The sequence below is a fragment of the Amblyraja radiata genome, chromosome 5 (assembly GCF_010909765.2).
Source record: "Amblyraja radiata isolate CabotCenter1 chromosome 5, sAmbRad1.1.pri, whole genome shotgun sequence".
Classification (NCBI taxonomy): Eukaryota; Metazoa; Chordata; class Chondrichthyes; order Rajiformes; family Rajidae; genus Amblyraja; species Amblyraja radiata.
Window position 1 is genome coordinate 108,541,063 of NC_045960.1, and position 25,197 is coordinate 108,566,259.

At 47.3% G+C, this 25,197-nt stretch overlaps 2 protein-coding genes across 2 annotated transcripts in view; both read left to right on the plus strand.

The window, feature by feature from the left end:
- Nucleotides 1-8,169: 8,169 nt before the first annotated feature.
- Nucleotides 8,170-22,721, plus strand: LOC116973669 (BEN domain-containing protein 3-like). The gene is made up of 4 exons (XM_033021949.1): nt 8,170-8,310; nt 11,123-11,229; nt 16,618-16,823; nt 20,181-22,721. The coding sequence occupies exons 2-4, from the start codon at nt 11,130-11,132 to the stop codon at nt 22,410-22,412; spliced, it is 2,538 nt and encodes an 845-aa protein (XP_032877840.1). The 5' UTR covers nt 8,170-8,310; nt 11,123-11,129; the 3' UTR covers nt 22,413-22,721.
- The window catches only part of LOC116973666 (BEN domain-containing protein 3-like), a 37,457-nt gene continuing 20,484 nt past the window's right edge, over nt 8,225-25,197 (plus strand). Inside the window, exon 1 of the mRNA XM_033021946.1 lies at nt 8,225-8,310. The gene's annotated coding sequence lies outside the window, so the exon portion shown is untranslated. The remainder of the gene's footprint in view (nt 8,311-25,197) is intronic.

Consider the following 25,197-nt stretch of genomic DNA (forward strand, 5'->3'; position numbering starts at 1 on the left):
AGTCTAGATTTAAAAGAGCTGAGAATTGCAGCAGACCTGCAGTTTTCTGGGAGTTTGTTCCAGATATGTGGTGCATAAAAACTAAATGCTGCCTCCCCATGTTTAGTTCTGACTCTGGGGACACAGAGCAGACCTGTCCCAGACGATCTGAGAGGTCTGGGTGGTTCGTAGCTAAGCAGAAGATCAGAAATGTATTTTGGCCCTAAACCATTCAGTGCTTTGTAAACCAACAGTAGTATTTTGAAATCAATTATTTGACAGACAGGAAGCCAGTGTAAAGACCTCAGTGTAAAGAACTAGTCTCAAGGGAGCTGGTTTGTTACTGGTAGCTTTGGTACATAATCATTTTTGTATATTTATCCATTCAAAATGTTTCCTCTGTGTAAACAATGAGGCCAAACGCAATAAGTTTGCCAACTGAGAAACATTCAAGCTTCTCAGAAATTAGCAGTTACACTCTCATTCTCGTCGGAGCAAAGTACTGCAGATACTGCTTTATACCAAAGATGGGCACAAAGTGTTGGAGTAATTCAACGGGGCAGGCAGCAGCTCTGGAAAAGATAGGTGATGTTTCAGATCACAACACTTCTTCACACAAAGGATCTAGACTCGAATTGTCACTTACCCTTTCTCTCCTGAGATGCTGCCTGACCCGCTGAGTTACTCCAGCACTTTGTGTCTATCATCTCATGCTCTTTCATCCCAGTATAGTGGGAACCATTTTCCAATGCCAGTATATGGGGACCTTGACATGCCAACTATACCAGACCCCGGTCCCCACTCCCATCGATGGAAATGAGCAGCCCTGCTTGGTGGGAAGGGAAGAGAAGAGGGCCAAGCACACCCATTGCTCAGTGGTCCCTACTCCCAGTGAGGAACTAACTCCACCATCTCTTCCACAAGACCCCATTCCATTGAGGGATAAACTCCACGCCATCTCTTCTAGATGAGCTAATTCCATTGAGGAACTAACTCCACTCCATTCCTTCCAACAGACCCCACTCCCAAATGTTTTTTTATTTCTAAATAGACTTTATTCAGGTAATAAATATATATAATACATGAACCGTGCAAAAAATTCATCCAACATTTTCGGAGGCTATACAAATTATTCAATAATGTCTACATATATTGGTCAAATTTCACAAATTACCCTCCACCCTTGCCACTTATGTGGCCCACTGGCATGGGTTACCTTCCCTTATTTTGAGGGACTTCTCCACCACACCCTGTCCCCCATGTCCAGCAGCAGAAGAACCCTAGGCTGTGGTTCACCCCCACTGAACCTTGGCGTTGGCTGCACCGAGCTTCATTGCGTCCCTCAGCACGTACTCCTACAGTCTGCAGCGGGCCAGTCGGCAACATTCCCCGACGGACATCTCGCTCTGCTGGGTGGTGAACAACGCTCGGGCAGACCAAAGAGTGTCTTTCACCGAGTTGATGACCTTCCAGCAGCGCTCGATGTCAGTCTCTGAACGCATCCCTGGGAACAGTCTGTAATTCACAGAGTCCTCTGTGACGGAGCTGTTCGGAATAACCCTTGCATACCTCTCCAGACTCTCTTTGCGAATCCACACTCTGCAAAGAGGTGGGCAACCGTCTCCTCTCCGAAGCAGCCATCCCGAGGGCAGCGTGTGCTGGTAGTGAGGTTCCGACGGTGCAGGAAGGATCTGACTGGGAGGGCTCCCCTCACCGCCAGCCAAGCCAGGTCTTGGTGCTTGTTGGTGAGTTCTGGTGATGAGGCATTTTGCCAGACAAGCTGGACATGCTGCTCTGGGAACCACGCCACCGGATCCATGGAGTCATTTCCCTGCAGAGCCTGCAGGACGTTCCATGCTGACCACTGCCCGATGGACTTGTGGTCAAAGCTGTTGGTCCGGAAGAACCTTTCCATGAATGACAGATGGGGCGGCAATGTCCAGCTGACTGACACATTGCATGGCATCTGCGCCAGGCCCATCTTTCGCAACACCCGGGACAGGTAGAACCTCAGCAGGTAGTGACACTTGATGCCCACGTGCCTTGGCTCTACGCTCCGCCTGATGCAGCCACACACGAAGGTGGCCATCAGGGTGAGGGCGACGTTGGGCACGCTTTTACCCCCGTTGTCTGCCGACTTGTGCATTGTGGCCCGTCGCACCCGGTCAATCTTTGACCCCCAGATGAATTGGAAGACGGCCCTGGAGATCTCTGTGGCGTAGGAGGGAGGGACGGGCCACACTTGTGCTGAGTACAGCAGCCCCGAGAGCACCTCACACCTGATGACCAAAATTTTCCCAGTTATGGAGAGGGAGCGTTGCTTCCACAGCTCCAGCTTCTTCCCCACCTTGAGCAGCACAGGGGCTCCACAAGGAACTGTGCTGGCTCCGTTCCTGTTTACCATCTACACAGCGGATCTCCAATGGAACACCAACAACTGCTTTTTGCAGAAGTATTCGGATGATACAGCTGTTGTCGGCCTCATTAAAGGGGGCAATGAGGAGGAATACAGAGACATTATAAGTAACTTTGTGGAGTGGAGCGCACACAATAATCTCCATCTCAACACCAAAAAAACAAAGGAGATAGTGGTGGACTTTAGGAGGGGGAGGAGGAGGACTCAAGCAACGCCGATCAACATTAAGGGCACTGAGGTGGAGGTGGTTGCTAATCACAGGTACCTTGGGGTGCAGCTTGACAGTGAGCTGAACTGGAAGTGTCATATGGAGGCGGTGTACAGGAGGGGACAAAGCCGACTGTATTTTTTAAGGAGGCTGAGGTCTTTTAATATCTGCCAACCCCTACTGTGCAGTGTCTACCATTCAGTGGTGGCCAGTGCTCTGTTCTTTGCTGTGGCCTGTTGGGGAGATGGCGCCCGTATAGCGGATAAAAACAGATTGGACAAACTAATTAGGAAGGCCGGCTCAGTGGTTGGGGCTGAGCAACGAACGGTCCAGCAGGTGGCAGAGGCCAGAACTTTAAATAAACTAGGTTCCATAATGACAAACCCCACTCACCCACTCCATGCCCTGAAGGTGATCAAGAGCAGTATCTTCAGCAAGAGGCTGATTGCACCAATGTGCAAAACGGAGAGATACAGGAAGTCCTGTTTACCAGCTGCAATAAGACTTTTTAATGAGCACAAATAACTGCACTTTTTTTTAAATTAATTGTATTTTAACTTGTATTTTAACGTATTTTAACTTGTTATGTATGAAAGCGTGGTGTTATGTTATGTTTGTCTTGAAGCTGTCGTGGCAAATAATTTCCTGAAAAGGATTATTAAAGGAATATTCTATTCTATTGGTTATCCGCTCCAGCCAATTCTTCTCACCCGCCTCAGCCCCCCCAAACCAGATCCCCAGCACCTTCAAGGAGTCAGGCTTGATGGTGAAGGGAACGGAAGATCGGTCGGGCCAGTTGCCAAAGAGCATGGCCTCGCTCTTCCTGCGGTTCGCCCAGGCTCCCGTGGCCGACTCAAACTGGTCACAGATGCTGATCAATCTGCGGACCGACCCTGGATCCGAGCAGAAGACGGCGACATCGTCCATGTACAGGGAGGTCTTGACCTGAGTACCCCCACTGCCTGGCAATGTCACTCCTCTTTTGCTCGTGTCCTTCCTGATGGACTCTTCAAGGGGTTCAATACAACAGACGAACAAGACAGGGGAGAGAGGGCAACCCTGCCTGACTCCAGAACTGACGGGGAAGCTGTCTGATTCCCACCCATTGATTTGAACTGTACTACAGATAGAGCAGTTTGATCCAATTTCTGATTCCCTCCCCAAATTCCATTTCAAAGGTTCAAAGGTTATTTTATTGGTCACATACACCTAGGTGTAGCTTCTTGCCAATGCAGCATCCCCGGGCGCGTGCTCAGGGCCTGTGCTGCGCAGCTGACAGACGTCTGGACTGACATCTTCAACCTGTCACTTGCCCAAGTAGTTGTCCCCACGTGCCTTAAAACTACCTCCATCGTGCCAGTGCCAAAACACTCCACTGCGGCAAGCCTCAACGACTTCCGCCCAGTTGCACTTACCCCCATCATCACCAAGTGCTTCGAGAGGCTGGTCCTGGCACACCTCAAAAGCTGCCTACCCCCCACACTGGATCCTTATCAGTTTGCCTACCGCAAGAACAGGAGTACGGAGGATGCCATCTCAACGGCACTTCACTCCGCCCTCTCCCAGCTCGACAACAGAGACACTTACGTAAGAATGCTGTTCATCGATTACAGCTCAGCATTCAACACCATTATACCATCTAAACTGATCACCAAACTCGGTAACCTGGGCATCGATCCCTCCCTCTGCAACTGGATACTGGACTTTCTAACCAACAGATCACAGTCTGTTAGGTTAGACAAGCACACCTCTTCAACCCTCACACTGAACACCGGCGTTCCACAGGGCTGTGTGCTGAGTCCCCTCCTCTACTCCCTCTTCACCTATGACTGCACACCTGTATATGGTACTAACACCATCATCAAGTATGCAGATGATACAACGGTGATTGGCCTCATCAGCAACAACGATGAGTCGGCCTATAGGGAGGAGGTCCAGCTCCTAGCAGCATGGTGCGCTGACAACAACCTGGCCCTTAACTCCAAGAAGACCAAGGAGCTCATTGTAGACTTCAGGAAGTCCAGGGGCGGCACGCACACCCCCATCCACATTAACGGGACGGAGGTGGAACGTGTTTCTAGCTTCAGGTTCCTGGGTGTTAACATCTCCGATGACCTCTCTTGGACCCACTCTGATCAAGAAGGCTCACCAGCGTCTCTTCTTCCTGAGGAGACTGAAGAAGGTCCATCTGTCTCTTCAGATCCTGGTGAACTTCTACCGCTGCACCATCGAGAGCATCCTTACCAACTGTATCACAGTATGGTATGGCAACTGCTCTGTCTCCGACCGGAAGGCATTGCAGAGGGTGGTGAAAATTGTCCAACGCATCACCGGTTCCTCGCTCCCCTCCATTGAGTCTGTCCAAAGCAAGCGTTGTCTGCGGAGGGCGCTCAGCATCGCCAAGGACTGCTCTCACCCCAACCATGGACTGTTTACCTTCCTACCATCCGGGAGGCGCTACAGGTCTCTCCGTTGCCGGACCAGCAGGTCCAGGAACAGCTTCTTCCCGGCGGCTGTCACTCTACTCAACAACGTACCTCGGTGACTGCCAATCACCCCCCCCCCCCCCCCCCCCCCGGACACTCCTCCCACAGGAAAAACACTATGTCTGTATATATGCTAATGTAAATATTTATTCAAATCATATGCTATGTCGCTTTCCAGGGAGATGCTAAATGCATTTAGTTGTCTCTGTACTGTACACGGACAATGACAATTAAAGTTGAATCTGATACTGAATCTGAAAGAATAGACATAACAGTAATAAAGAAATTTAAACATAAAAACATCCCCTCACAATGGTTCCCATTATGAGGGAAGGCACAATGTCCAGTCCCCATCCCCAGTTCACCCATAGTCGGGCCTATTGAGGCCTCCATAGTCGCCTTTACGGAGGCCCGATGTTCCAGGCCGTTCTCGCCGGGTGATGGTGCTCCGGCGTCGGGAGAATCCTCTCAGCGGCTTGGGACACCTGGAACAGCTGCTTCCCTTACCGGATACCGCGGCTTCCGAAGCCAACAAGGCCGCACCGGATGGAGCTCCACTACTGGTGATCTCAGCGAGAGATCCCAGGCTCCCGATGAAAATTCAGCGCCGCAGCTGGCCGCTCCAGACCCACAGCTCCACGATGTTTCATCGGCGGTCTTCAGCTCACTGGAGCTCCAGGGTGGCGACCTGGGCAAGGCATCGCCCGCTCCGCAATAGCGCTCCAGCACTGTGCCGCCGCCGCCAAAGCCGAGGTTCTGGGCCGGTCCCCTCAGGAAACGCTGCTCCAGGCCCGCTGGTAGGCCATGAGGACGGGTCGAAAGTGCAGCCCGGAGAAAAGCTACCTCTCCGACCAGGTAGGGACCCTGAAAAGTAGTTTCCCCCTTCCTCCCCCCCACCCCCCCACATAAAAAAGACTAGAATTCCGAAAACAAAACACTAAAACTCACTAAAAAAAAGTGAAAAACGAACAGCTGCAGGCTGGGCAACCATACCACACAGGACGGCGCCCCCAGAGGAGTTGATTTTGGAGAGCACGTCCCTCATGTGCGTGTGCAATATCCTGTTGAAGGCCTTCTCCTGTTCCAAGCTGACTAGGCAGGCATCCACCCGTCTGTCCAGCACATAGGCAAAGTTATCTCTCAGCAGACTATTGTTATTATCTCACTATTATTGTTTTGTTTTTTTGTGTACGTGTGTGTAGGTAAATATATGATCTATGTATATGTGTATTTGTGAGTATGTGTATACACACACTGAACTTTTTTTTCTCGTTTATTATATTGTCACAGAGGCCGATGTCAGGAAATCCTTCAGAGGGGTGAACCCCCGAAAAGCACCTGGTCCTGATGGTTTACCCGGTCGTGTTCTAAAAACCTGTGCGGACCAACTGGCGGGAGTTTTTACGGACATTTTCAACCTCTCACTTCTGAGGTCTGAGGTCCCCACCTGCTTTAAAAGGGCATCAATTATACCAGTGCCCAAGAAGAGTAAGGTGACGTCCCTCAATGACTATCGACCAGTGGCACTAACGCCGGTGGTGATGACGTGCTTTGAGAGGTTGATCATGGAGCAAATCAACTCCTACCTCGACAAAAACATGGACCCACTGTAGTTCGCTTACCGCCACAACAGATCAACGGTGGATGCGATCTCGCTGGCCCTCCACTCCGCACTGGACCACTTGGACAACAAAAACTCATATGTCAGGCTGTTATTCATTGATTACAGCTCGGCATTTAACACAATCATCCCCTCCAAACTGGTTACCAAACTCGCAGAACTGGGTCTCTGCGCATCCCTCTGCAACTGGATCCTTGACTTCCTCATCCACAGACCACAGTCTGTTCGTATTAGTGGAAATGTGTCAGCCTCAATAACAATCAGCACCGGAGCACCTCAAGGCTGCGTGCTCAGCCCTCTGCTGTACTCACTCTATACCCATGACTGCGTAGCGAACCAGAGTGCGAACTCCATCATCAAGTTCGCTGACGACACCACTGTTGTGGGGCGTATCACTGATGGGGATGAGTCAGAAGAGAGATCGAGTAACTGTCCATATGGTGCCAGCGCAATAACCTGGCCCTCAACACCAGCAAAACCAAGGAACTGATTGTGGACTTTGGAAGGAGTAGGAGGGGGACCCACAGCCCCATTTATATCAACGGGTCGATGGTTGAAAGGGTCAAGAACTTCAAATTCCTGGGCGTGCACATCTCTGAAGATCTTTCCAGGTCCGAGAACACTAACACAATTATCAAAAAAGCTCATCAGCGCCTCTACTTCCTGAGAAGATTACGGAGAGTCGGATTGTCAAGGAAGACTCTCTCTAACTTCTACAGGTGCACAGTCGAGAGCATACTGACCGGCTGCATCGTGGCTTGGTTCGGCAATTTGAGCGCCCTGGAGAGGAAAAGACTACAAAAAGTAGTAAACACTGCCCAGTCCATCATCGGCTCTGACCTTCCTTCCATCGAGGGGATTTATCACAGTCGCTGCCTCAAAAAGGCTGGCAGTATCATCAAAGACCCACACCATCCTGGCCACACACTCATCTCCCTGCTACCTTCAGGCAGAAGGTACAGGAGCCTGAAGACTGCAACAACCAGGTTCAGGAATAGCTACTTCCCCACAGTCATCAGGCTATTAAACCTGGTTTGGACAAAACTCTGATTATTAATAACCACTTTCTGTTATTTGCACTTTACCAGTTTATTTATTCATGTGTGTATATATTTATATCATGGTATATGGACACATTTATCTGTTTTGTAGTAAATGCCTACTATTTTTTGTGTGCTTAAGCAAAGCAAGAATTTCATTGTCCTATGCAGGGACACATGACAATAAACTCACTTGTTTACAGTGTACTATGTTTACATATTCTGTTGTACTGCAGCAAGTAATCATTTCATTGTTCCATCTGGGACAAATTACAATAAAACACTCTTGACTCCATCTCTCTCCATGCGTCTCTCTCTCCTTCCCTACCACTCTCTCCTTTCACCCTCCTTCCCTCCCTTCGTCTCTTTCTTTCCCTCATTCTCTCCCTCCTTCCCTCCCTCCCAAGGCAGCGGAAATGACACAAACTCACGGAGCGGAAACCACGGAGGAAAAAAACCACGCAGAGCGAGAGGCAAACACAGAGACAGTGATCGCTGCGCTACAGGGAGCTCCCGCCCGCCCGTCCTCACCCACCCACTGTGGGGCAGGTGTGCAGCAGGTAAGTGTCGGCCCCGCTCCGATGCACCTTTCAGGGGCCAGAGACAGAGGATTGTGTGCGACCAACGACACGTCCCGCAGCCTCATGGCGCCACGCACTACGTGTCACGGCATCGGCTTCCCTTCGCATTTCACCCGCTCCTGCCATCAGTTTGTGATCACAGTGCAGTCGGCTCCCTCACCCTCCCCCTCACCCTCTCACTCTCCCTCTACCCCTCTCTCTTACTCGTATTCTCCCCTTGTCTCTCACTCTCCTTCTCTTCCCCCTCCCCCGCGCAGTCAGAAATCTCCTCTATTCCTCCTCTCCTCTCTTTCTCTCCCCCTCCCCTCCCGCTGCCAGTCGGGGCGGTCACAGAACCAGCCCGCCTCCAGCTCTGCATTTAGCCCGCAGCACGAATCGTGATCACTCACAGGCAGCGTCACATGAAAGGTCACACACACACAAACACACACACTCGCATACAGACACACACACACACACATTCACATACAGACACACACACACTCACATACAGACACACACACTCACATACAGACACTCACATACAGACGCACACACACTCACATACAGACACACACACTCACAGACACACACTCACATACAGACACACTCACAGACACACACACTCACTCACAGACACACACACACTCACAGACACACACACTCACAGACACACACACACTCACTCACATAGACACCCACACACACACACATTCACATACAGACACACACTCATACAGACACACACACTCACATACAGACACACTCACTCAGACACACTCACAGACACACACACATACACACACACACACTCACATACAGACACACACACACACACATAAACACACACACACACTCACATACAGACACACACTCACATACACACACACACTCACATACAGACACTCACACACTCACATAGACACACATACACACACTCACATACAGATACACACACACTCACACACTCACATAGACACACACTCGCACACACACTCACATACACACACACACACTCACTCACATACAGACACACACTCGCATAAACACATAGACAGACAAACACGCACAGGCGTGCACAGACACGCACAAACAGACACAAAAACAGGCAGCAACTTAAGTACAGATTAAGTAGAGAAAATAAAGTTTTTCTCTCAAAAGAAAATAGTTTCAAAAGAACAAAATAACTAATTGTATAAGGAACTGCAGATGCTGGAAAATCGAAGGTACACAAAAATGCTGGAGAAACTCAGCAGGTGCAGCAGCATCTATGGAGAGAAGGAAATAGGCAACGTTTCAGGCCGAAACCCTTCTTCAGATAACTAATTTGTTTATCTATCCATCCATTAATTGATTGATTAAGCGATTTATTTATTTATCTTTAGTTATTTATCTCTATTCAATTATTTAACTCTGCCATTGTTGCCTGAGACCAAGAAACAACAGCAGATTTGTTTCAGATTTCATTGGAAATCATTTTCAAGGAATGCATTTAATGTGGTCGCCTGACCACTGTGCTGACATCTTTAGACAGCTCAGGCAACAGTTTTGATGTTATTTACTGTTGTCAGGCACCCTGAAATCTTGAGATGCACTGAGAGCAAGTTTAGATTTATTACTGTTACGTGACCATTGCACAGGCTGTGTTTTGCATTCTATTCACTCAGATCAGATAACACCATACATAACTACAATCAAGTCAAACTCAAGTCCAATAGATAGATCAAATAAGTTCATAAGGTCATGTGAAAGGAGTAGAATTTGGCCATTCGGCCCATCGAGTCTACCCCGCCATTCAATCATGGCTGATTTATCTTTCCCTCTCAACCCCAATCTCCTGCCTTCTCCCCGTAACCCCTGACACGCACACTACTCAAGAATATCATTCTCCGCTTTAGAAGTATCCATTGACTTGGCCTCCGCAGCCGTCTGTGGCAATGAATTCCACAGATTCACCACCCCCTGACTAAAGACATTATTTTAATCTCCATTCTAAAGGTATGAAGGGAAGATACAGAGTGCAGAATATAGTTCTCAGCATTGCAGCGCATCAGTTCCATAGACAAAGTCCAATGTCCACAATGGGGTAGAGGTGAATCGGACAGTACCCTAGCTTATGGAAGGAACGTTCAGAAGTCTGATAACAGAGGGGAAGAAACTGTTCCTGGTGGTGTGCACTTTCAAGCTTCTGTACCTTCTGCCAGACGGGAGCGGGGAGAAGAAGGAATGACCGTAGTGGGACAAGTCTTTGATGATGTCTGCTTTCCCGAGGTAGCATGAAGTGCAGATGGAATCGATGGGAGGGGGTGGGGTGGGGGGGGAGGCTGGTCTGTGATGGACTGGGCTACATCCACAACTCTGCAGTTTCTTGCGGTCTTGGACAGATCTGTTCAGCAGTAGTTCTATGCCCATTGACGTTTGTAATTCATTTTAATTGATTAATTTCTGAAGAGTTTCCATGTGGAAAATTTAGGGCTGTTTAGTATAGTTTAGAGATACAGCGCAGAAACAGGCCCTGTGGCCCACCGAGTCCGAGACAAACAGCGATCCCCGCACACTAACACTATTCCTACACACTAGGAACAATTTACAATCTTTAGCAAAGACAATTAATCTATAAGCCCGCATGTCTTTGGAGTGTGGAAGGAAACCAGAGCACCCGGAGAAAACCCACGCGGGGGGGTATTGTCTTGTATTGCCACTCCGCTGGCTGGTTAGCACACAACAAAAGCTTTTCACTGTACCTCGGTACACCTGACAATAAACTGAACTGAACGAAGTTGCCGTTTATCTGTGGAATTCTTTATTGCAGGTTTACAATGAACACAGAAAAAGACGATGAGAGTGACTTCAGAACAACGTTCAGAGGTCTAAACCCTTCAGTCAGCAAGGATGAAGAATTGGAAAATGAAGACACTGGTAAATCCCTTTACACACATTGTTTTTGATGAGGAGAATAATGAGTTTAGTTTATTGTCACATGTACCGAGGTACAGTGAAAAGCTTCTGTTGCGTGCTAACCAGTCAGCGGAAAGACTATACACGATTACAATTAAACCATCCATAGTGTACAGATACACGTTGAAGGGAATAACGTGAATAACATTTAGTGCAAGGTAAAGCCAGTAAAGTTCGATCAAAGATCGTCAGAGGTTCTTCAATGGGGTAGATAGTAGCTCAGGACTGCTCACTAGTTGTTGATAGGATGGTTCAGTTTTCTGATAACAGCTGGGAAGAAACTGTCCCTGAATCTGGAGGTGTGCGTTTTCACACTTCTACACCTTTTGCCCGATGGGAGAGTGGATAAGTGGGAGTGGCCAGGGTGCGAGTCCTCCATGATTATGCTGCTGGCCTTGCCGAGGCAGGGTGAGGTGCAGATGGAATCAATGAAAAGGAGTTTTTTGATGTAATGGGACTCGTGCCAAGCAAGGGCAGAGAGAAAATAGAGATTTTCGGACATTGGTAAATGGTAGGGAATTGAAGAATGCAGGTGAACAGAGGGATCTGGGAATAACTGTGCACAGTTCCCTGAAAGTGGAACCTCATGTAGATAGGGTGGTAAAGAAAGCTTTTGGTGTGCTGGCCTTTATAAATCAGAGCATTGAGTATAGAAGTTGGGATGTAATGTTAAAATTGTACAAGGCATTGGTGAGGCCAATTCTGGAGTATGGGGCACAATTTTGGTCGCCTAATTATAGGAAGGATGTCAACAAAATAGAGAGAGTACAGAGGCGATTTACTAGAATGTTGCCTGGGTTTCAGCAACTAAGTTACAGAGAAAGGTTGAGCAAGTTAGGGCTTTATTCTTTGGAGCGCAGAAGGTTAAGGGGGGACTTGATAGAGGTCTTTAAAATGATGAGAGGGATAGACAGAGTTGACGTGGATAAGCTTTTCCCACTGAGAGTAGGGAAGATTCAAACAAGGGGACATGACTTGAGAATTAAGGGACAGAAGTTTAGGGGTAACATGAGGGGGAACTTCTTTACTCAGAGAGTGGTGGCTGTGTGGAATGAGCTTCCAGGGAAGGTGGTGGAGGCAGGTTCGTTTTTATCATTTAAAAATAAATTGGATAGTTATATGGACGGGAAAGGAATGGAGGGTTATGGTCTGAGCGCAGGTATATGGGACTAGGGGAGAATACGTGTTCGGCACGGACTAGAAGGGTCGAGATGGCCTGTTTCCGTGCTGTAATTGTTATATGGTTATTATATGGTATTCTCATTGAGAGACTCGGTAATGTGTGGGCATGGATAATGAGGCAAAGACATGAATGGCTTTATTTTCAGACTCCTTTTATTTGTAAGAGCTCAAAGTAACATGCAGTTTCATTAGTCTTTCTTTGTACTGGCTTTAGGTTTATTATTGTCAAGTTTCATGAGGTAAAGTGAAAAGCTTTTTTTACATAGAGTCATACATCGTGGAAAAGTTCAGCCCAACTTTTTTTTTCTTTTTTTTTGTTAGAAGTAAATACAATAATGTGGTACCACAGTACCTAATACTTGTTGACATATTACATTTCATATACAACTTCTTATTTTTAATTTAATAATAAAACAGGAATAAGGAAGGAAAGAATAGAAAAGGAGAGATTGACATAGAGTAGTGCGTGAAATAGAAAGATAGCAAGAAAGAAGAAAGAAGAAGTAGAAAGAGAAAGAAAAAGAGACGAAATAGAGGGGAAAAAAGCAAAAAGGAGATTGAAAGCGATATACCTATTTAATGTTCCTGACCACCCGTCACCTAATTCTGAAACATTTTATTTCTATGGTTTTGTTGCACCATATGCTTGTAAGAAGTCTATAAAAGGAGACCAAATCAATAAGAATTGGTCTACTTTACCTGCTAGAAGGAGTCACATTTCTTCAAGAGATGCCGTTTCCAACATGTTTGAAATCCACATTTTGAGCGTTGGCATTGGCGCATTTTTCCAACATTTAAGCATGAGTTTTTTTGCCATTATTAAACCATAACTAAGTAGAGATTTTTGAAACTTATTTAGCTGATTCCCATCGTCCATTGATCCAAAGATAATCATTTCTGTATTAGGTTCAAGTCTTCTATTAAATAGTTTTGTAAAAATTTCATTCCAGAATATATTAAGGTTTATACAGGAGACAAGAATGTGTTATAGTGGCATTCTCAGATAAGCATTTATCACAGATGGGAGAGATATTTGGATAGATTTTATTCAGTCTAGTTTTCGAGTAGTATAATCTATGTAAAATTTTAAATTGAATTAAATTATGTTTTGCATTAATCGAACATTTATGTATCAGGTATTTTTTCCATGTTTCTTTCGAAATTTTAATCTGTAATTCTCGTTCCCAATCTGCTCTGATTGCCTCTGTCGATGGTGATTCTATATTTAAAATGATATTATATGTATGATATTAAATTGCATGAATCTGCCTTAATATTCATTGCTTCATCTAATAAATCTAGAGTTAGAATTTGATATCCTTGTATGTGTTTTTTTAAATAATCTCTAATTTGAAGGTATTTAAAGTATTGGTTATTTTTCAAGTTGTATTTTAATTGTAATTGTTGAAATGATAAAAATGTTCCCATTTGATACAAGTCTCCAATCCTTTTAATTTCTAATCTTTCCCAATAGGTATACGTTTTGTCAGTGAGAGATCGTTTAAATGAGGGATTATTTACTATTGGAGATAAAAGCGATAAGTTTCTTAATTTCAAAGTTAGTTTTATTTGTTTCCAAATTCGAATTGTGTTGTGGATAATTGGGTTCTTCTTATATATTGTGTTGTTTAATTTTATCGGGGAGAAGAGGATCGCTCCTATATTAAAAGGAGAGCAATCCTCTTTCTCCATTCTTATCCATTCTACCTGTTGGGCAGAGCTGTCCAACCAATAAATTATGTTTTTAATATGTACTGCCCAGTAGTAGTATAAAAAGTTCGGAAGTGTCAATTCCCCAGATTCTTTAGGTTTACACAGGTGTTTTCTTTGGATTCTGTGTGATCTGTAGTCCCATATGAAGTTTCTAATATTGGAATCTAATTTTTTTAAGAAATTATTTGGTAAGTATTGATTGAAATAGATATAATATTTGTGGTAGAAAAATCATTTTTATAGCATTTATTCTGCCTATTAAAGACATCGGCAGGGGTTTCCAGAATTGATTCAACGCATTCAATTTAGTTAATAAAGGCATAAAATTTGCATTAAATAGTGATTTATATTTTCTAGTAATTTGGATACCCAAATACTTGAATTTTTCTGTTGCAATTTTAAAGGGAAATTTTAACAGATGTGCCGAGTCTTGGGGTTTTAACATCATAATTTCACTTTTATTCCATCTTTATTCCTTCAGCCCAACTTGCACACACCGACCAACATGTCCCATCCACACTTGTCCCATCTGCCTGCGTTTGGCCCACTTCCCTCCAAACCTGTCTTATCCAAGCACCTGTTTAATTGTTTCTTAAACGTTGCGATAGTCCCCGTCTCAACTACCTCCTCTGGCAGCTCCTAATAGGAACCTGAGACGTAGGGACAATTTGCAATCTTTACTGAAGATAATTAACCTACAAACCTGTAGTTAACTACAAACATATTTGAATTGTGGGAGGAAACCGGAGATCCTGGAGAAAACCCACACAAGTCAATGTACAAACTCCAAACATAGACAGCACCTGAGGCATGTTGGTCTGTGTGGGCAATTTGGGTGAAGGGTCTGTATCCACGCTGTGTGACTACACTGTAAATGGATCGATTGTAATCATGTATAGTCTTTCCCCTGACTGGACGATACGCAACATAAAAGCTTTTCACTGTACCTCGGTACACGTGACAATAAACTAAACTCAACTTACAAAGCCTCCACTGTAGACTTTCTACGAGGCATCAGAGTGAAGTGAAATCTGAATTCAATAATGGATATAACTGAGAAATAAATGCATGTTATAGTTTAGTTTAGTAATATAGTTTAGTTCAGGTGGGAGGAGCCATCTTGGGGAATGGCTGCTAACCAGCAGCCGTCCGTTTAATTCACTTTTTTTTTGCAGTTTTAGTTAGTCCTGTGCCCTGTTTGTGGGAGAGATAGTCTTTTTAATGTGGGGGGTAGGGGGTAATAATATTTCTAGGTCCCTACCTGGTCGGTGAGGCAGCTTTTTCTCCGGGCTGCCCCGTCGACCCGTCCTCGTGGCCTACCAGCGGGCGTGGAGCGCCGTTTCCTGCCGGGGACCGCCCAGCACCTTCAGCTTCGGTGGCAGCACAGCGCTGGAGCGCTATCGTGGAGCGGAGCGGGCGATGCCTTGCCTGGGTCGCCGCGCTGGATCGACGCGCTGGAGCTCCGGTGAGCTGTGACCGCCGAGATCAACACCTCCGGGCTGCGGGTCTGCGGAACGGAGCGGGCGGCGCCGACTTTAACATCGGGAGCCTGGGAGCTCCAAACCGGCGCGGCCCTGTCGGCTTCGGAAGCCGCGGTCCCCAGTTAGGAAGCGGCCGTTCCAGGTGGCCCAGCCGCTGAAAGGACTCTCCCGACGCCGGGGCAACAGCACCCGGCCAGAACGGCCAGGAACATCGGGCCTCCGTAGAGGCAATAGCGGAGGCCTCAATATGCCTGACTTTGGGAGAACTGGGGATGGGGACTGGACATTTTGCCTTCCCCCACAGTGGTATCCATTGTGGGGGGATGATTTTTTTGTGTGTAATGTGAATATGTTAGTTTGTGTCCAAGATGGCTGTCGGAAGGGAGAGTGGACGCTGGCGCGCTTTAGCTGCCGCTGCTCTCTCTTCACATTGTGTTTTTGATTTTTTGTCTTTGGAGCGAATTCTGTCTTTAATTTGTGTATTGGTGATGTCCTTATTATTTATTTTACTCCAAATATATGTTTTTTCTCTCTTGTTAATTTTCTGTAAGGTGTCCTTGAGACTTTGAAAGGCGCCCGCAAATAAAATGTATTATTATTATTATTATTATTATTATTATTATACACCGTGGAAACAGGCCCTTCGGCCCATCGGGTCTGCGCCAACCAGCAATCCTCGCACATTAAAACTATCCTATTTACACTAGGGACAATTTACATTTATACCAAGCCAATTAACCTACAAATCTGTACATCTTTGGAGTGTGGGAGGAAACCGAAGAGCTTGGAGAAAACCCATGCAGGTCACAAATGTACAAACTCTGTACTGACAGCACCCGTAGTCAGAATCTAACCCGGGGCTCTGGCACTGTAAGGCAGCAACTCCACTGCTGTGCCACTGTGCCGCCCTTATAGTGGAATGATAAGAATAATGGGCTGGTGCTTTCTGTCTCTCTCTCTCTCTCTCTTGCAGTAACAGACGTTAATATTGAGGTGGTCAAGACCGAAGTAAAGATGGAAGATGATGAAGATGAGGGTGGTTTTAGCCCAGACACAGCTGCAGAAAACAGCATTGTACCCAACGCACTAAAACGGAAACAGATACACAATGGTTTTGGTGAGACGACCATAGACCATGAAAGCCCCATCATCTATAAATGGAGAAGACTTAACTGTGAGGTAATGTCATCCACACTGCAATCTAGTTTAACCGTACAAAGTTATTTTCATCTTAATGCTCTTTGACACGAACAAATGCAGCATCCACCTATCACTTGCCTGACTTTGTCCTGGCCTCACCTCTCTTCCATCTTTTATTGCCCCACCACTATCACCACAAACATGGGCGTCACGATGGTGCAGCGGTAGAGTTGCTGCCTCACAGCATCGGAGACCCGGGTTCCATCCTGACTACTGGTTCTGCCTGTACGGAGTTTGTACATTCTCCCTGTGACCGCATGGGTTTTCTCTGGGTTCCCTGGTTTCCTCCCACACTCCAAAGATGTACAGGTTTGTAGATTAATTGGGTTTGGTAAAGATTGTAAATTGTCCCTAGTGTGTAATGTGGTGCTAATGTACGGGGATCGCTGGTTGGTGTGGATTTGCGCTGTATCTCTAAACTAACCTAAACTAACCAATCAGTCTGATGAAGGGTCCCGACCCAAATGGTCAGCTCTCCATAGTTTCTATTAGAGATACAGCACGGAGACAGGCCCTCTGGCCACCGAGTCTGCACCGAGCAGCGATCACCCCGTACACCAGCACTATCCTACACAATGGAGACAATTTTACCAAAACTAAATTAACCTACAAAGCTATACGTCATTGAAGTGTGAGAGCAAGGGGCGGAAATCCCGGGGGGGCGGGGTGGAACAGGTGGGACACGTCCCCCCCGTTTTGAGAGGTGGGGGACAGTCCCGTCCCTCCCCACATTTTATGTAATCCGTATTTTAAAACCCGGTGAAATCTCCGCTTTCCGCGAGACAGTGGGGGTGGGACTGCTGATGGACGATAGAGACGTCGGTCAGCAGGCAAAGGGGGCGGGACATGATAATTCAGCGCGGTGATTGGAGGAGGGAGACGTGCCAAAACATTCTTGGCACAGACCTGATCCGCAGCCAGGATCGATCCCGGCTCTCCGGCGCTGTCCCGTCCCCACTCGAGTGTCCCCCCACCCCCCCTCCACGCCCGGGGGTGGCCAGAGAATTCGGGAGTCAGACGGGAGCTGTGCCTCCAGGCCCACAGCCAGCGCAGAGAAGCTGCGCTAAACCCAGCTCAACTCTGCCTGTCCTGCCAGGTTAACCTACAGCCCTGCCTGGGCTTGCGGGAAATATGGCCAAGGTGTACAGCCAGCGCGGGGAAGCAGCGCTGGTGTCCCGTTAGTCCAGGCAGGGCTGTAGGTTACCCCGGCGAGACAGGCAGAGTTGTGCTGTATTTAGCGCTGGATTGAGCCTCCGAAGCCTCGCGTGTGAGTGTGCGTATGCGCGTGGGGCCGCCAAGAAATTGTGTCCCCCCTGTCCCCCCCATATTTTGATAGCAATTTCCGTGCCTGTGTGAGAGCACCCGGAGAAAACACACATTGTCATGGGGAGAACATGTAAACTCCACACAGACAGCACCCCTAAGACTTCATGTGGATCATGAACATTGCAATGTATTTTAACCGTACAAAGATCTTTTAGTCTTAATGATCTTTGACACAAACAAATGCAGTCTCTTCCTATTACTTGCCAGAATTTGTCCTGCCCTCAACTCTCATCCAGCTTTCATTCCCCCACCACAATCAGTTGTAAGGAGGGTCCCGACCCGAAACATCACCCATCCATATCCTTCAGTGATGCTGCTTCGCCCGCTGAGTTACTCCAGTCTTTTTTTGTTAACCAGCATCTGCAGTTCTTTATTTCTACGTTTAACACTGGTGTGTGTTACTTCCTCATGTTCATAAGACACAGGGGCAGAATTAGGTAATTTAGCCCATCAAGTCTACTCCGTCATTCAATCATGGCTGATCGATCTTTCCCTCTCAAACCCATTCTCCTGCCTTCTCCCCATAACCCCTGACACCCGTATTACTCAAGAATATGTCAAACCTTGCCTTAAAAATACCTATTGACATCCTCCACAGCCGTCTGTGGCAATGAATTCCATAGATTCACCACCCTCTGACTAAAGAAATTCCTCCTCATCTCCTTTCATAAGACACGTCCTTTAATTCTGAGGATCTGTGGTCCTAGACTCTCCCACTAGTGGAAACATCCTCTCTACATCTGTTCTATCCAGAACTTTTTTTATTTGGCTGTCACGATTAAATATAATCAATGATTCAATTATACTTTATTGTCACATGTACCTTGGTACAGTGAAATGCTTTGTTTTGCGTACAATGGTAAAATCATATAGCTGACCTTATACACTCCTCCAGGCCAAATGCAAATTGGAGGAACAGCACCTCATATTTCGCTTAGGCAGTTTACACCCCAGCGGTATGAATATTTCTTCTCTAACTTCATACAAGCCTTGTCTTCCCTCTCTCTCCATCCCTCCCCCACCCTAGTTCTCTGACTAGTTTCACTATCCTTCTGATTAATTTTACTGTTTGTTTCCACGTTGTCACCTTCCCCTCAGCCAACAATGACCATTGTACATTTCCATGAGCAGCATCTGCTTTGATCTGTCCTTTTCACATCTTACTCTTCCATATCTCTAGACTCTGCCTGTCCCGTTGAGTTACTCCAGCATTTTGTGTCAAGCTTCAGTGAATATTGGGAACCAGTGGCTGCAAGTATGAGAAGATAGACAATAAATGCTGGAGTAACTCGGTGGGACAAGCAGTATGTCTGGAGAGAAGGAATGGGTGACGTTTTGGTTCGAGACCCTTCTTCAGACTGGTTAGGGATAAGGAAAATGAGAGACATAGACGATGATGTAGAGAGATAAAGAACAATGAATATGATGATATGCAAAAAAGTAACGATGATAAATGAAAGGAAGGAATGGGTGACGTTTCGGGTATGTATGAAAAGAACAAATCAAGGCCAGCAAGGATGATCAAGGAATGGTGGAGCCCACAATGGTCTATTGTTGGCTGTGGAGAATGTGATAACGAGGGGGTAGGAACAGTGAAACTAAGCAGGACAGCAGTGAAACTAGCAGGATGACTAGGGTGGGGGAGAGATGGAGAGAGAGGGAATGCAAGGGTCACTTGAAATTAAAGAAATCAATATTCATACTCGGCGGAACAGGCAGCATCTCTGGAGAGAAGGAATGGGTGACGTTTCAGGTCGAGACCATTCAGACTGAGTCAGGGGAGAGGGAAACAAGATATGGAAAGGCAAGGTGTAAAAAGGAGAGATCAAAGGGGATGAGGCTCCCAAAAAATGTAGGATAGATCATTGTTAGCTAGGGGAAGGTGACAACGGGAGGAGGCCCAGGACAGACAGGTCAGTGTGGGAATGGGAGGGGGAGTTAAAATGTTTAGCAACGTGAAGATTGTGTAGGTCTAGGTTCATTGAAGCTTTTTCACTTTATTTCCCCAAGGACATGCTTGCCAGTTTGAGGAGCTCCAGCTCTTCCCAGGGGTTCCTGGAGGGTACAAGCAGGATGAGGGAAACCAGCGATGCTCCGTTGCTGGGGAACAACGAGACTGTGCGGGCTGGACCCTCCTTCGGGAAGCCCCTGTACGGCATCACGCACAAGATCTCGGACCGACGGAGCCTGCTAAAGGGAGAGCAGCAGTCGGCCACTGAAGGAGGCTTCCTCAACAGCCTCCTCCAGCAACACCACCTAACCGACGGCCACAAGAACTACTCTAGCAACCTGTTGCCCCAGGCCACTGGAGCCGAGCCCACCCCTTACTCCCTGATCCACAAGATGTTCTTTACCCTCAACACACTGAACTCCACCATGACCCAGCTCCACAGCAAGATCGACCTGCTGTCGCTGGAGGTGGACCGCATCAAGAGGCACGTCAGCCCAGGAGAGTCGGTGCTGGACTTCCCACCACCAGCCGAATACCGGCTGAACAACGGCGAGCTGAAGCAACTCCTGGAGCAGAGCTCATCCCCGGGAGACCTCTCCTGCCGCCTGCTCCTCCAGCTCTTCCCAGAGCTCTTGGCCGAAGACCAGGCTGACACAGGTTGCCGAGCGTGCAGCGCCACACCCACGAGGAAGCTGGACACCCTCCACCTCCAGCTCATCCGAAACTACGTGGAGGTTTGCTACCCGTCGGGCGGGAATGGCGACGTGTGGAGGGCGGACTGCCTCCCGCAGCTCAACGACCTCTTCAACAGCTTCTGGACACAGAGGGAGATGGAGAGCAGTCTGCAGATCTCCAAGGTGGTCAGCATCGACCGGGAAGACCATGTCTTGGGGAAAACCCAGTCTAACAGCCATGTGGAGGACAACCCGCATGAGGAAGCCCTGTCCTTGGACTCCCCCAGCAGCGTCAACTCGGACTTGGTGCTGGAAGCCCAGGAGATCAGTGAGTACCTAGAGGAGGCCTCGTCGCCCGGTGAATTTGCTGCCTTGCTCCTCCACCGCCTCTTCCCGGAGCTCTTCGACTTCAGGCGCTTGGCGTCGCAGTACAGCTGCCGCGGCTCTCCGGGCAAGCAAGCCCTGGACCCCCAGAAGATGCAGGTGGTGAGGAGATACTGTGAGATCTACTACCCTGAGGTGCGGGACGAGGAGGCATGGACGGAGCTGGTGGAGCAACGGCTCGACCAGGAGCTGGAGTGCATCCACTCTGATGACAGCGACTCGGACAGGCAGAGGGACGAGAGCATTGGGACCTCCAATGCCTCAATGGTGGGCAGCCAAGAGAACTTCGAAAGGTCCACGCTCTGGTTGAAGAAGTTCTGGCTGAAGCCCGTGGACTTCAACCGGTTGGAGATACCTGCTCCGGACTTTGAGGTGCCCTGCCCGCAACACATCCTCGATAGACACCAGTTGAAGAACATCTACAAGAAAAGCCGGTCCTTCGGCAACTTTGCCTCCCGCCTGTTAGTGCAGTTTTTCCCCGAGCTCTTCACACCGGAGAATCTGAGGCAGCAGTACAACTGCAGCGGGACTCTGGGCAGGAAGCAACTGGACCCCGTGAGGATCAAGCTCATCCGCCACTACGTGCAGCTGATTTGCCCCAGGGCCAAACGTGAGAAGGCCTGGAACCAACAGTTTGTGCCCAAGTTGGATCAACGATGCCGCCGCTTGGAGGATCGGCGTGTCTATGACCAGCAGATAAAGAAGTCCATCTCCTACAGCGAAGGAGTGAAGGAAGAGCAGATGCTTGCAGCAACCCAGCCAGAGCAGGCCAAGGAGGACTCCGTTCAACCGCAACCACAGGCAGCACAAGACCGGGCAGAACGCTACAACCGAAACTTCTGCAAAGTCCCCCTCCAACAACTCAACGTCCCCACTGTCGACTTCCCTGTGGCCACCAAGCATCTACTGTCCACCGAGGATCTAAAGGACATAGTCCAGGACAGTCTGTCGGTCGTGAATTTGTGCGCCCGGCTTCTGGTCAGGATCTTCCCTGAGCTGTTTACGTCCGAAAACCTGAGAGTGCAATACAACCATTCGGGGGCGTGTAACAAGAAGCAACTGGACCCAGTGCGTCTGAAGCTGATCCGCCACTATGTGAAGGCAGTTTACCCTCCGGCCAAGAGTGATCAGGTGTGGAACTTGGAGTGTATTCCCAGCATCGACGAGAGGTGTAGAAGACCCAACTGGAGGAAGTCCAAGGTGACTGCAGACTCCAAGGATAAGAAACGCTAAACGTGACACACTACTCAAAAAGCTGGAATAACTCAGCGGGACGGGCAGCGTCTCTGGAGAGAAGGAATGGGTGATGTTTCAGGTCGAGACCCTTCTTCAGACTTTCAAACGTTAAAAGTTTCTCCCTCAGCCCTCTCCTTCGAAACTGGGGTTTTCTCTTCTCTTTAAGGAGGTTCACCACAAAATAGTGACTCGTTTGTAAAGTTGACCACAGGGCAGATAAGTTACGAATATCTTCTATACTATTACTAAAACCACTTACTTGACCACTTACGGTCTTCGTTGTAAATAAATTTGCACAAAACCGCCTGCCTATATTGCTTGGATTTTTCCGCCATCTTACTCACCGTTCTGCTCTGCACCGATCGCCCCAAGTTTTGTTCCGATCGGTGGAATATTAGAAAAGTTATGAAGGTTTAGAAATATCATGAGATCAGCAGATTGGTCTTCCCTCCTGTCAGTCACCATGAAGGTAACGCCCCTTCCGGTACCTGCTGGAGAATAAAGCCCCGCAGGCGTGGCTGAGTCCACAGCCGTGCGCCCGCTGTGAGTTCCCATCACACCCCCAACACAAACCTTCTGGTCCCCCTCGCTGACTCCTGCCCCCCTCATCCGTAATACCGCACTCTCTTCCCCCGTCTTCTCTCCGAGCTCTCCAACTTGTCCCTACACCCTTCCCCTGCCCCACACCCCTCCCCCCCCACACCCCAACCCCCCTCTCACACACCCCTCCTTTCCACACACCCCTCACAACCCTTCCCCTGCCCACACGCACCCCTCTCCCACAAACCTCCCCTGCCCACACCTACCCCCACACACACCCCTTACCCCCCCCCCCACTTCCCATACATATCCCCCCACAACCCCTCCCACCCACAATCCCCCGCCCACGCACCTACACAATGCGCCCCCCCCCCCACAACGCCACACTCCCCTGTCAAAAATCTGTCAATCTGCGCCTTAAAAATATCAATTGACTTGGCCTCCACAACGTTCTGTGGCAATGAATTCCAGATTCGCCACCATCTAATTAAAGAAATTCCTCCTCATCTGCTCTCTAAAGGTATGTCCTTTTATTCCGAGGCTATGACCTCTAGCCTTATACTCTCCCACTAGTGGAAACATCTTCTCCACATTCACTCTATCCAGGCCTTTCACTATTTGGGAGTGGGGTCTATTGGAAGAGATGGAGTGGAGTTGGTTCCTCATTGGGAGTAGGGACCACTGAGCAATGGGTGCGCTTGGTCCTCTTCTCTTCCCTTCCCACCAAGCAGGGCTGCTCATTTCCCTTGTTGGGAGTGGGGACCGGGGTCTGGTATAGTTGGCATGTCAAGGTCCCCATATGCTGGCATTGGAAAATGGTTCCCACTACACTGGGATGAAAGAGCATGAGAGGATAGACACAAAGTGCTGGGGTAACTCAGCGGGTCAGGCAGCATCTCAGGAGAGAAAGGGTAAGTGACAATTCGAGTCAAGACCTTTTGACTGAAGAAGCGTTGCGAACTGAAACGTCACCTATCCTTTCCAGAGCTGCTGCCTGTCCCGCTGAGTTACTCCAGCACTTTGTGCCCATCTTTGGTATAAAGCAGCACCTGCAGTACTTTGCTCCTACGAGAATGAGAGTGTAACTGCTAATTTCTGAGATACTTAAATGTTTCTCAGTTGACAAACTCATTGCGTTTGTCCTCATTGTTTACTCAGAGGAAACATTTTTAATGGATAAATATGCACTAATTATTATGTACCAAACCTACCAGTAACAAATCAGCACCCTTGAGACTAGTTTGTCAATTTTTGTACGGAAAGAGTTCAATTTTAAAAAGACTTGTTCATAAATTCAAGGAGCAGAATCTGGCCATTTGGCCCATCAAGTCTACTCCACCATTCAATCATGGCTGATCTCTCTCTCCTAACCTCATTCACCTGCCTTCTCCCTATAACCCCTGACACTCGTTCTAATCAAGAATCTGCCAATCTGCACCTTAAAAATATCCATAATATCCTATAATATACAGTGGTATGCGAATTTGGAAACAATTAAATACCTTAAAATTGGATAATTTATCACTATCTCCCCATTGTGAACAATCCATTTAAACATTCTATGTTGGATAAAGGTTTTATACAATGGAAAAATTATGGAATTAAAAGGATGGGACAACTTTATAAGAAAGGCATCTTTCTTTCATTTCCGGAACGACAACAGACTTACGGACTCCACTCAAATGATTTTTTTTAGATATTTACAACTTAGAGATTATGTTAAAACAAATACCCAAAACATTAGAACTAGAGATCCAGAAATTCTTGATGATTGTTTGAATAAACATCCTAATACAGATAAATGAATATCTCATATTTATAATATTCTATTAGATAGTGAGATACCACCGACGGATTTATATAGACAAACATGGGAAAATGAACTAAGCCAATCAATAACGAAAGATATTTGGGATGAAAGTTTACAACATATACATCATTGTTCATTAAATGCCAGACACTCTTTAATACAATTTAAAGTACTACATAGATTACATTACTCCAAAACAAAACTAAATAGAATCTTCCCACATATCTCCCCTATCTGTGATAAATGTCAACATTTAGAGGCTAACCTAACTCACACATTCGCAAATTGTATAAAAATCAAAAGCTTCCGGACGGACATTTTTAGAATAATATCTAAAGTTGTCAACACTCAATTGGATCCGATTTAAAACTAATAATACTAGGAATATCAGAACAAAGCCTAACATTTACAACAACCCAAAGAAACTTTATC